The 13118-nt window shown below is 46.4% G+C and overlaps 1 protein-coding gene across 3 annotated transcripts in view; it reads right to left on the bottom strand.

The window, feature by feature from the left end:
* Nucleotides 1-12756, bottom strand: part of ints3 (integrator complex subunit 3) — a 156819-nt gene extending 144063 nt beyond the window's left edge. For 2 of the 3 annotated variants that reach the window (XM_072282269.1, XM_072282279.1), the window contains exons 1-3: nucleotides 12572-12756; nucleotides 4356-4439; nucleotides 307-390 (exon numbers count right to left, since the gene is read on the bottom strand). In XM_072282269.1, coding sequence (XP_072138370.1) covers nucleotides 307-390; nucleotides 4356-4439; nucleotides 12572-12646 — 243 coding nt within the window. In that variant the 5' untranslated portion in view covers nucleotides 12647-12756. Of the gene's footprint in view, nucleotides 1-306; nucleotides 391-4355; nucleotides 4440-11866; nucleotides 12053-12571 lie in introns of those variants that run through there. The other variant, XM_072282288.1, reaches the window with a different exon arrangement.
* Between the last annotated feature and the right edge of the window lie 362 nt (nucleotides 12757-13118).

Below are 13118 nucleotides of genomic sequence, written 5' to 3'. Positions count from 1 at the left end.
GCTACACTACTGTGGAATCCCACAGAATGAACCTTTCCATCCAGGTGGCTATTCAGCCCATCATGACTGTCCTTGCTCTTTTTGGCAACCTTCTGGAGTCTCTGAAATCTCATTCAATATTTTGAGGCTCATAGTCAAAGTGACTATAAGATGAAGTAGCAGAATTAGGCCACTCGGCCCATTAAGTAAATACTGATTCCAGCTAATAGTTGAGTCAATAAGCTCTGCAAACTGTACCTGAAGTTTTCATTGCAGGCCAGGGCTTTTATTAAGGTGAATACAAAAGAAGCTTTTGAAGTAACTCACTCTTTGTGCTTGCAAAGGCTCCACCAGAATCATCGTTAAAAGACCCAAACACACTTCCTCGTGCTGCTGCGCTCCCTTGCACACCTACAGGGGAGGAAAGAGACAGGCAAGCTCAGCAACAGTGCTCAAAGCAAAAGTGAATAGCATTCAGAATCAGGTTTATTACTGCTATGCACAAAATGTACAATAGACTATGACAATAAATATACAGTCGACCCTCCTTATCCGCGAGTTCCGCATGCGCGAATTCAACCAACCACGAATCGAGAAAACCCGGAAGTGCTCTTCCAGCACTTGTTGTTCAAGCATGTACAGACTTTTTTTTCTTGTCATTATTCCCTAAACAATACAGTATAACAAATATTTACATGGCATTTACATTGTATTAGGTATTATAAGTAATCTAGAGATGATTTAAAGTATACGGGAGGATGTGTGTAGGTTATCGTGGATCGGGATCGGAAAAAAAAAAACGAAGTTCTCCTCGTTAGTAGGTCGGAACAGGTACATCCAGTATTATTTAGTGCCAGTTAGTCAAACGTTTGTCTTAGTATATAGTATATATTTTACCTTTCTATGCATATAAAACAGTTAAGAAACGTATGTTTCAGCACCGGGCTCGGGAACGGAATTTCCTGAGTTCAACCCAGTGACAGAGCGCTCCCGAGCGCGCTCTCCATCCGTGCCGGGTTGATGTGAAGGATCAAAACCCCCAAACCCCAATAAATAAACCACTGCGTTGCTTAGTAATAATTGTAGCTTTCATCGGGGCAGGGCTTTTCTCACTTTATCCTTTAAAATTGTTCCGATTGTTGACCGACTGTAGCCTGATGCTTTTCCAATGACCGATGGCGTTTCACCTCTTTCCAATCGCTTTATTATTTCCACTTTATTTTAAATTGCGATCATGATTATTTTCGCCAACAGAAACACTGCGGATTCAGAGCTCCATCACCGGGTTCTAATGTCCACCACACGGGTTAAATAAGGTCCGGGGTTCCGCTGGGTCCTAAGGCCCACTGCATTTAGACAGGTTGAATAAGGGACTTGAGCATCTGCATTGTTTGGTATCCGCAAGGGGCCCGGAACTAATTCCTCGCGGATAAGGAGGGCCAACTGTATATATTAAAATTATAACTAAATAGTGCTAAAAGTAGCAAATGCAGCAAGCTATATTTTCATTGTCTGTTCAGAAATCTGATCATGGAGGGGATGAAGCTGTTGCTCAAATGTTGAGTGGGTGTCTTCAGGCTTTTTATTGTTGAGACACAGCAAGGAACAGGCCCTTCTGGCTTGACGAACCCATCCGCCCAGCAGCTCACCTAATTAACACTAGCTTAATTACAGGAAAATTTACAATGACCATTTAACCTACTAATCCGCATGACCTTGGAACGTGGGAGGAAATCAGAACACCCGAAGGTAGCCCACATGGTCATGGGGTGAATGTACAAAGTCCTTACAGATGGCACCCAGAATTGAACTCCAACAGAGTCACAATAACTGCTATGCTACCGTGGCATCGAGCAATTCTGGAATTCTCTGAATGGCCTACCCGTACTTCTGTTTCTTCATATGACCTTGCCCATTGTGCCAATCCAGTACATCACCTGCTAAGCTGTTGATAAACCAACCATCAGACAAGGTACCTTTTTGCTGCTTCAGAAGCGTTTAGCATAATTCTATTGCTTTTTATCCTCTGTGCTCATTTTTATAGCCAAGAATTTTCTTTTTTTTTTTGCGTACCTGCGTGTGCAAGTCTCTGCATGTACGTGTGTGCATCTGTGATGATGTCTCTTTCATGGCTTTTACAAGGGGGGGGGGGGGAGAGAGAGAGAGAGAGAGAGAGAGAGAGAGAGAGAGAGAGAGAGAGAGAGAGAGAGAGAGAGAGAGACTGACTGACTGTGTGGCGCGCCACTCCTCACACAGACATTTTTGCAGTATTTTTCCCTTTTATTTTACGAGGACGAGTTGCGATCTCGACACTCAACCCGGCACAGATGGAAAGTGCACTCGGGAGCGAACCTGACTGGTTTCGAACCCGGGAACCTCCGCTCCCCGGTCTGGCACCGATGTCATTGTGCCACCAGCCGGCCCAGCCAAGAATTTTCCAATAGTTTTTATTTCTTCAACTTGTCCTGCCACCTTCAAGGACCTGTGAAAGGACATTCACCAGGTCTTTGTGTAGGAATGTACTGCAGGTTTCAAGGCTGTGTTGATAATCACAACTAGAGCAATTAAAAGGATCTGTAGCACAAGCAGAAATTCAGTGGTGCAGATACTGGAAAATAATTCTGACCAATTAGAAATACAGGAATTAATTTTAAGTACTCAGCATAGTTTTGTTAAGTAGAGACTCCCTCTGACCAACTTAAAACAATATTTCAAAAATGTCACAAAATATATTGGTGAAGGTAGCTTCTGTACCTCCTCCTTGATGGTAGTAATGAGTGAGGGTATGGATGCTGCTTTTTTGAGGCGTGGCCTTTTGAAGACGTCCGCAATGAGGAGGCCGGTGCCCGTGATGGGTTGAGCCTGCAATTATCTGCAGCTCTTCCGATCCCGTGCAGTGGCCCCTCCACACCAGGCAGTACACTGATCAGTTAGAATGCATTGATTAAAAAGGCAGCGAGGATACAGGGTGGTCTCTGGGTGAACAGGGCAGCAAGAGAACCAAGCATTTGAGCCGCATCCCCGCGCTCCCCACCAAACTAGCAGTCTTGGTCCCCCCCCAGATTACATTTCAGACAGATGAACTACAGTTTCAAGACAAAAGACCCACAAAAAGGGTTTGCAGATGATATGAAGATTGGTGGTGTTGTGGATAGTTTAGGAGCTTGGCAAAGGATACAGATCATGGACGGCGAAACGGCAAATAGAGTTGTAAAATGTAAAGAGTTGCTCCTTGGAAGATCAAATGTCCAATGACAGTATACCGTTACTAACAAGACCCTTAACAGATTTGATGAGCAAAGGGATCCCGGGGTCTAAGTTCATTACTCTCTGAAAATCGCTATACAGGTTGATATGGTGGTTAAGAACGCATATGGCAAGCTTGCCTTTATGGGTCGTGGAACTGAGTCCAAGAGTCAAGAAGTTGTGGTGCAGCTTTATAAAACTCTAATTAGGCTGCATTCAGTTCTGGTTGCACCAATATGGGGAAGATGTAGAGGCTTTGGAGTAGAGGTTTAACAGGATGCTGCCTGGATTAGAGTGCATTTACTATAAGAAGTTGAACCCAAACTTTGGTTGCTTTCCCTGGAGTGGTGGAGGCCAAGGGAAGATAAAGGTTTCTAAGAATATGAGAGGCATTAATAGAGTAGACAACCAGTTTTCAGACATCCCACCTTGCAAAAACTCATTTCAGGGAGGTAGCACCATCAATTTGCGGGAGACTTCTGGGAGAGGTGGGATGTCTGCAATAGAGTAGCTCCTTAGCAGCTGGCCAGCTAGTTTAAATAACATTAGCCATGCTAATGAACGAATGACACCTGTTAAACTCACCTCAACATGTCTTTTACGGTCTTAACCCACCATGGGCAACAGAAAAGTTGCTGTTGCAAACAGTGCAGCGAGCAACACTGTCATTATTTTGACCCCTATTAGGCAGGGGTACACTTTAGTGTAGTCTGGGGTGACGCACATTTTATTTTTTTTTTGGAACACTCTGCAATGGCGCGCTCTCGCTCGTGATCTCTCTCTCTCATGGTTGCTCGCGCGCTCTCGTTTGCTTTCTCTCCCTTGCACGCACGCTCTCTCTCTTGGTTGCTCTCGCGCTCTCTCTTGCTTTTCTCTCGCTCGCTCTCAAAAAAATTGAGTTCCGTGATATTGCATACAATTTGCGGGTATCAGGGAGCCACTATTAATATGCGGGAGCTCCCGGAAGTTCCAGGAGAGGTGGGATGTCTGAGTTTTCCCAGGGTTCAAATGACTAATACCAGTGAGGATGCATTTAAGGTGAGTAAGGAGTAAAGTTCAAAGACGTATTTAAAAAAAACTTGCCCTGAACAACAGGTCAGAGCTCTGGAGAAATTCTGCTGTTGACTTACATGAGCATTCAGTGCATCGTTTGCCTCTCTCTCTGATACGCCATTGATCATCGGGGATACGACATTCAAACATCTCTCCAGTTTCTAGACCAGAAACAGAAAACAGTAAGATCAGACATCGAAAACACACAGAGACACATCTATGGGCAAGGACCACCCTCTCAATGCAGGGGAGAGGCCACAAAGAGCTTTTGACCACCCATGTTCACTTCCCACTCACCCCACCAAATGTACTTACCTGCCTAGTGGGCAGTTGGGTCACCAGCTCAAGAACGTACACTGAAAATGAATCTAATGCAATGTGAGGGAATATATTTTAGTGGCTCAACAAACGTGACCTCCAACATAGCCCGGAATGGTGGTGGACGCATGCTTATCTTGTAACATTCTAAATGCCATGGTACATGAACAGGGAGAAATGATGGAGCTATGTGAAAAGGACAGTGAAGTGACACTGAACCAATGGCAAAATTCAGTGAACTGTGACAGGCAAGGCAGGTGCCCCGGAGACCTTCTCTCTGATCACAGAGCATTCTGCTTCGCAGTTTCTTGAATGATCCCTTCGGGGTCATTATGCAATATGCTCTGATCTCATACAGTCACTGATACTGTACCCCAGTGTTATACTGCAACAGAAACGTCCCCACCACTAATATACCCCAGTATTATACATATAGGAACAGACCACAAACCCCCAGCCACCAATACCGTACCCAAGTGTTATACAGCAACCAACACTTCCCCACCAGTACTGTACCCCAGTGTTATACAGTGACAGACACATCCCCACCAGTACTGTACCAGTGTTATACAGTGACAGACACATCCCCACCAGTACTGTACCCCAGTGTTATACAGTGACAGACACATCCCCACCAGTACTGTACATCAGTGTTATACAGTGACAGACACATCCCCACCAGTACTGTACCCTGGTGTTATACAGTGACAGACACATCCCCACCAGTACTGTACCCATGTTATACAGCGACAGACACATCCTCACCAGTACTGTACAATGTTATACAGCGACCAACACATCCTCACCAGTACTGTACACATGTTATACAGTGACCGACACATCCTCACCACTACTGTACAGTGTTATACAGTGACAGACATATCCCCAGCAGTACTGTACACATGTTATACAGTGACAGAACTATCCCTACTACTGTACCACATTACTATATGTAGCAACAGATTCATCTCATCAGTATTGTGCCCGTGGTATACAGCGACAGAACCATGCCCACCACTACCATAGCCCAGTATTATTTCTGCCTCCAGAGTTAAAACATTGCCATGAAGGCTGGTCATCCCATTATCGTAAGGATATGGAGGCTTTGGAAAAGGTGCAGGAATGGTTCACCAGGATGTTGTCTGGATTTAAGGGCATGAGCTACAAGGACCGGCTGGACAGATTTGGGTTGTTTTCTCTGGAGCATCCGAGGGTGGGCTGAAACCAAACAGAAGTGTGTATGACCACGAGAGGCATAAACAGAACATCTTTTCCCTCAGGGTCGTTGAAGCCCTCTGTTGGTCGGGTCAACTGCAGACTTTGCATCCTACCTGTTCACATGATATGCAAGCCAGGGCCATACAGTATGGAGAGCAAGTTGTTGCCCATGAAGCAAGACCCCCACAGTTGATTAATCAAAGGGAACAGCAGAGACTGGTTCAGTTTGGCAACAGTTGCTAGTCAACATTGAACTCAACATTGGACTGCCTTAGGGACTCGTCAGGGTCAAGATGTCTAATACCAGACAGCCTGTATTTAAGGTGAGAAGGGATAAGTTCAAGAAGATGCGTAGGGCCTGGAATGAGAGATAGTTAGATAGATACTACAAACGACGATGAGGAAGCAGTGTGCATGTGGCAAAATCTGCAAGAACGATCGCGGCTTGAAGATCCACCAAGCGAGGATGAAGTGTCTGGCGGGAGCAGGAGCAGCACAATGTGCAGGTGTCCAACCTGGTGAGACGAAGGAGGGGCCAGGCCCGGAGTCACCCCATAGTGCCCGGAACCTCCAAGTGTTGCAAACTAATCCCTCTAACATGGTCTAACAGGAGGTGGATCAAATGGCCTGCAGCTAACATGACTTCACTATGGAAGCACTTTGATGAAGATATTAACCAAATTCTGGAGGCAACGGCGAAGGGAGGGGTTGATAGGAAGCTGCAAGCCATGACAACAATTATTGTCAGTATTGCAGCTGAATGGTTCGGAGCTTTAGTTAGAGCCTTCAGCATTTTGGGCATCGAGGGAGAGAGGAAGAGGAGAGCCATCCGCAGTACCACCGATGCGGCAGAGAGGGCCTCAAGATGGCTGTGGCTCAAAAGAGGGGAGCCATGGAGTCATAAGTAGCTAGCCATCTGGACACAAGCTGGGGTCTGATCAGCTCCGGCTGGGTCACCTGGAGGAGGATGTATGATGTTGAAACGTCCGATGATTCCAGGAACATCACTGAAGATGTGTCCAGAAGCATCAACAGATGTACATACACAACAGTGTCACAGTAGCATTAGAAGTGCACATATACAAATATTGGAAGAGAAGAAAGAAAGAATAAAAATAAGTTACCTTAAAAATAAGATGTACAACATTTACACGTCAAAGTTTACAAGATCACTTCCCCAGCTATAGTTCTCTTTGGAGCAGTGCAGTTGTCTTAGTCTATTATGGAAATTGCTCCTCTGTTCAGCCAAGCTGGCATGCAGGGAGTGAGACACATTGTCCAGAATTGCCAGGATTTTCTGTAGGGTCTTTTGTTCTACCCCAGCCTCCAGTGTGTCCAGTTTGACTCCTATAACAGAGCCAGCCTTTCTAATCAGTTTATTGAGCCTAATGGCATCACCTGTGTTGATGCCATTGTCCTAGCACACCACTGCATAGAAGATTGTACTGGCAACAATAGACTGGGAGAACATGTGAAGGAGAGGCCTGTATACTCCAAAGGACCTCAGTCTCCTCAGGAAGTAGAGGCGACTCTGACCCTTCTTGTACACAGCCTGTGTTGGTGCTTCACTCAACTGTTATCCAAGTGCACCCCAAGGTACCTGTAGGTCCTCACCACATCCATATCCTCACCATCAATAGTAACAGGGAGCAGTACAGACTTGGGCTATGTCCATACTAGACCGGATAATTTTGAAAACGCCGGTTTCACGCAAATACGATAGGCGTCCACATCAGGCGTTTTTGAAAATATCTCCGTCCACATTAGAACGGATATTTGGGCGAATCTCCTCCTACTGGGCATGCGAAAACAAGCGAAGAGGAAACGGTATACTTGGTACATGTTTGTCCAGTTACAGACTAGAAAAACTTAAAAGGAATAGCTGTTGGTTCTTATACAGGAGGACTTAAAACTAAAAAGAACAAATACTGGAGCGTATGGAGGCAGCCGACAGGGAGTTCACGGACAGTATGACCCGGATGACGACAAACATTAAAAAACTGACTAACTCTGTTGCCTTAATAAAGCACCTTGTTAAATGTATAAAACATGTCTGCATCAGTGTTATCTTGTATTTCCACACAATGTTACATTAGGCTGTTACACATCTATTGTCAGAGAAGTACTTGCATAAATAGGTAAATCACCTTCATACAAGCAAGGACAGAAAACAGGGCAAAGTGAGAATACTTATTTATTCAGTAAGCTATGGGTCAAAGTATTTGGTGAGTACATTTCTAACTCTTCTGGCTTCAGTCTCGTTGCCGTCTGTTCTGAAATTGTTAGGTTTAACCCTAACCCTAACCCTAAGCCTAAGCCTAACCCTAACCCTAATGCGTTCAAGACGACAATGAAATGCCACGCTGCTGCCATCTGTTCCGGCACGTCATGACAGCTTTTTTAAAAATACCCGTTTACCCCGTCCACACTGCTCTGCACAATCGGCGTTTTCAAATTTACACACTCTGGAGGGCGTTTTAGAAAATCTCCATTTTCGGGGAGGTTTTAGTCGTTTCAGTGTGGACGGAGGGTCAAAACGAAGAGAAAAAGCTTCGGTTACGGACTTATCCAGTCTAGTGTGGACGTAGCCTTGGTCTTCCTAAAGTCCATCACCACCTCCTTTGCAGATGATTCAGTTTGCATCATTCAACAGCGAGGCGGGTGTCTAGAATATACAGCCAGTGGCAAAGGTGGAGGCAGATACAACAGAGGTGTTTACATAGGGTCATGGATATGCAAAGTTTGTGTAGGTAGAATAGATTAGTTCAGTGAACAATTTAATGATAGTTGGTTGAATGAGTCTGGCACAACTTTGTGGGCTTAAGTACTTGTTTCTGTGCTGTCCAATAGTGGGAGAGTGTAGGACCAGAGGGCATAAAATAGAAGGACATCCCTTTGGAACAAAAATGAAGAATTTCTTCAATCAGAAGGTGGTGAATCTAAGGAATTCATTGCCACAGGTGGCTGTGGAGGCCAAGTCATTGGGTGTATTTAAAGCAGAGGTCGACAAGTTCTTTATCTCTACTGCTCTATGTTCTTCTACACATGATCCACATCCAGGAAGTAGCAGACACATTCAGCCCATCAAGTCTGCTCCACATTCCATCATGGCTGATTTATTGTCCTTCTCAACTCCATTCTGCTGCCTTCCACCGCACCCCCTCAAAACCTTTGATGCACTTACTCAATAACCTGGCTTCCAAAGTCATCTGTGACAATAAATTCCACAGTTCCATCACCTTCTGGCTGAAGAAATTCTTCCTCATCGCTGTTCTGAAGGGGTGTCCTTTCATTCTGAGGCCGTACCCTCTGGTCCTAGACTCCGACACTATAGGAAACATGCTTTCCACATCCACTCGAGGCCTTTCAATATTTGATAGGTTTCTATGAGATTCACCTTCGTTCTTCTAAACAGCAGCCAGTGCAGACCCAGAGCTATGAAATGCTCCTATTATTTACATTAACCCTTTCATGCTGGAATTGTGGCCTGTTCCTCGCTAATTTGATATGTTTCAAAACAACATGTTGCTGCATATTTTGATACCCATGTGATAAATAAAGCCACTTTATCTGTATTGTTCTACGCTCTCCTAATGTTAACATGATCCACATCCAGGGAGCAGCAGTTAGAGCAGGGCTGGGATTTCCTCCCATTATAGCTTCCTCAATCCAAACCGCTTCCAAAGGTGCCGGGTGGTTGCCTCCTCCAATTCCAACAAGATCGCGGTGCTCCCCTGCAATATAACGCGGATTTCAGGACATAAACCCAATGGTGATGAAGAAAACAGTGAAGAGATTCCACAACGTGGGGATTGGTTAGCCGTTCCCATGCTCCGCTGCCCGGGCTTATTTTTGTGGTGCAGAGCACAGGCGTTGAAGTAGCCGAGATACAATCTCACCGGCTCGCCACACGGCCTAGGACCACCTGGATAACAGCGATACCTACGTCAGGCTGCCGCTTATCGAATGCAGCTCAGTGTTCAACACAGTCATACCCTCAGTACTCACCAACAAGCTTCAAAACCCGGGAAACACAAACACAAGATGTTGGAGGAGTTCAGCAGGACAGACATAATCTATAGAAATTAATAAACAGTCGACATTTTGGACCAAGATCGTTCATCAGGACCCTTTGCCAGTCTTGGGAAAGAGTCTTGGCCCAAAACATTTATTAATTGTGGAAGATTAGGAATAATATCTCCTCCTTGCTGTCATTCAACATTAGTGCACACCAGAGATGTGCTTTCAGACCACCACTCTACTCTCTCTACATTCATGACTGTGTAGTTAGGCACAGCGCAGACACCATCTGTTAACACCACTGTTGTTGGCAGAATCTCAGACGGTGATGAGGAAGATTACAGTTACTTCAACTGGTTGAGTGGACACCCAACAACAACCACCTTACACCCAACGTTAGCAGGACCAATGAACTGATTGCGGATTTCAGGAAGGGGAAACTGGGAGAATTCACACCGGTCCTCGTTGAGGGATCAGCAGCTTCAAATTCCTGCCCGTCAACGTCTCAGGGGATCTATCTGGAGCCAAACACGTTGATGCAACTACAAAGACACACCAGTGGCTGTACTTTGTTACAAACTCGAGGAGATTTGTTAAGTCACCAAAGACTCTAGCAAATTTCTCCAGATACATCTTGGAGAGCTGACTGACTGGTTGCATTATCAGCTGGGATGGAGGCACCGATGAACAGACTGCAGACAATTGTGGACTCAGCCGACTCCATCACAGCACAACCCTCCCCAACCATCAAGGACATCTTCAAGAGGAGGCACCTCAAGAAGGAGGCATCCATCGTTGAGGACCCTCATCATCAGAGACATACCCTCTTCTCATTACTATCATCAGGGAGAAAGAACCACACTTAATGTTTTAGGAAAAGCTCGCTTCAGATTTCTGACCACTCCTTGTTTTCTCTTTTGCACGGTTGATTTATTTTATATTATTTTTGCAACCTATAGTAATGTTTTATGTCTTGCACTGAACCCTGTCATGGAAGGTCCCAAGTCTGGCTGTGAAAGGACGGGGATTGGGCATGAGGCTAACAACCTCATCCTATAAAACACCAAAAGAATCTCCAAAGACCTCATACCTGGGAGAGCAAGACACCCTCTAATGAAGGGTCTCAGCCCAAAACGTCAACTGTTTATTCCCATCCATAGATGCTACCTGACCTACTGAGCTCCTCCAGCACAGTGTGTGTATTGCTCTGGACCTCCAGCACATGCAGAACCTCATGTCTTCGAAGATGAGCCACCTGGGGACAATTTGAAAGACAGGCCCAGGATAGAGGACTCTGGCAAGCTGTTTGTGACAGCCTATGCCCCAGTAAGGGTGATAAGCTAACACACACACACACACACACTCTGTACTGCTGCCATAAAGCAACAAATTTCACAACACCTCAGGGATAATAAACCAGATTCTGTCAGGGTGGTAAACACTGCGGTGGTAGAAGGGGTGCTCACAGTCAGAGACAAGAAGCCAATCAAATAGATGGATGTTGCCAAGAATCTTATGGGTCTTTGGGACATCATAGTTAGGAAGTGTCAAGTCAGTGAGTCAGTTGCCAAGGAACAAGCGACCAACCAGTTGCTTGTGGACTCGTTGGTTACATGGTTGATCTGGTCAGGTTTATACCACTACTATTAGGGCAGAGATCTTTAAACACATCTGTCTAAGTGGGTAGCATCCTCCCAGCACCAGTCCAAGGTGTTCTCTCAGGAGCCGACTTCCAACCACTTAGCAGTCACGATGGTGTCAGCTTCCTTCAGCAGTGACCCTCCTACCACAGTAACCACCGACAGAGTACTTGCATTGGAATGGTTTTATTATTGTCCCACGTACCAAGACCCAGTGCAAAACTTGTCTTGCAATCTGTTCATACAAATCAAATCATTACACAGTGCACTGAGCTAGAAAACAGTAAAATAACGACACAGAATAAAGTATAAACCCTGCTGGAAAAGTGCAGTGCAGGTGAACAATACAGTGCAAGATCATAAGGAGGTAGATTGTGAGGTCAAGTGCCCACCTTGTCATAACTCGGCACCCTCACTCTGAAACGGAGAGTATTCTCAGAACTGCCTCGGCCCCTCCGATCAGGATGGCAGTCCCTCCTCTGAAAGGGGCAGCACTCCACTCCCTCAGCATTACCTCACCTCTCCTTCAAACAGGACTGCACTTGCTCAGCACCCTCACCCCACCCCATGACAGAGTGGCGGCCAATCCTGCGTTGCTCCCCCTCATCACTGCCCACCAGCTCAGCCCCATGCTCCCTCTGTGTCTACCTTTCCGTGGCACTGCTGCACTCCCTCAGCACTGCTCGACTCCAGCAAACACGGGAGCTATTATGTTTTCCCTACCTGGATTGTTTCCTTTTGCCCTAACCAAATAGAAAGTGAATCTTTTAAAAAGCAAAATAAAAAAATAAAATCAATCCTCTCCTGACAATTCACCACCAAATTTGCAAATATTTCAGGGATAACCAATTTCCCGGGAAAATTCGCCTGCAGATTTGCAAGGCTCGTTGGAGAGCCCACAATTAACTGCACTGGGAAGCGGGAGAGACTTTGCCTGTGCTGACTGACAGCCGGAGGTGGTGAGGACGCGGCCTCTTTAAGTGCGGCCTAGCACCCACTGAAGCCTCGGCCCGGTAGTAGTTACCGATCCCGCAGCTGACCCATCTCACGGCGGCCTCCATTCACCATCTCCCTCAACAACATTCCCCTGCCGTTACCTCCTCCAACTCGTCCTTGGCGTCCAAGGCGTTGGAGACGAGCAGCCTGCCCTTGGGTTTGTGTGCGGCCTCCATGGCTGGCGGAGCCGGGCTCTGGCCGGGACTTAGAAGCCCGGGCAGAGATCACCTTAGCGGCCAGGCGGAGGGCGGGCATAGGCGCCGAGCGGCGACGGCACTCCATTCACCCGCCCCCGACGGACAGGCTGCTCGTCCAATCGCTACCGCCCCCTCCGCTTGACTGACAGCGACTCCCGCCAGTCTGCACCTCTCTTCCGCCCCCAGATTAGTCCCAGTCTACTGCAGCTTGATTGATGGTGAACAGAACCAATCGCTGTCCGGGTCTGCTGGTTGATTGACAGGAGCTGGACGTGGAGCAAAGGGGCGCGCACATCAGCCAATGCGCAGGGCAGGAGCTGGTTGATTGACAGAGGAAGTGGACCACTTGGCTGTGTCAAGGGGCAGGGCATATAAATGCGGAAGTCCTAAAATTAAAACTTTCTACGTTTGGATCTTTTTGGCTTCATTGATCTATTTAAGTTTGGGGATG

This window comes from Mobula birostris, chromosome 2, assembly GCF_030028105.1.
Source record: "Mobula birostris isolate sMobBir1 chromosome 2, sMobBir1.hap1, whole genome shotgun sequence".
NCBI lineage: Eukaryota > Metazoa > Chordata > Chondrichthyes > Myliobatiformes > Myliobatidae > Mobula > Mobula birostris.
The sequence above is the reverse complement of the archived record's forward strand: the minus strand, read 5'-3'. Positions and strand labels throughout refer to the sequence as shown.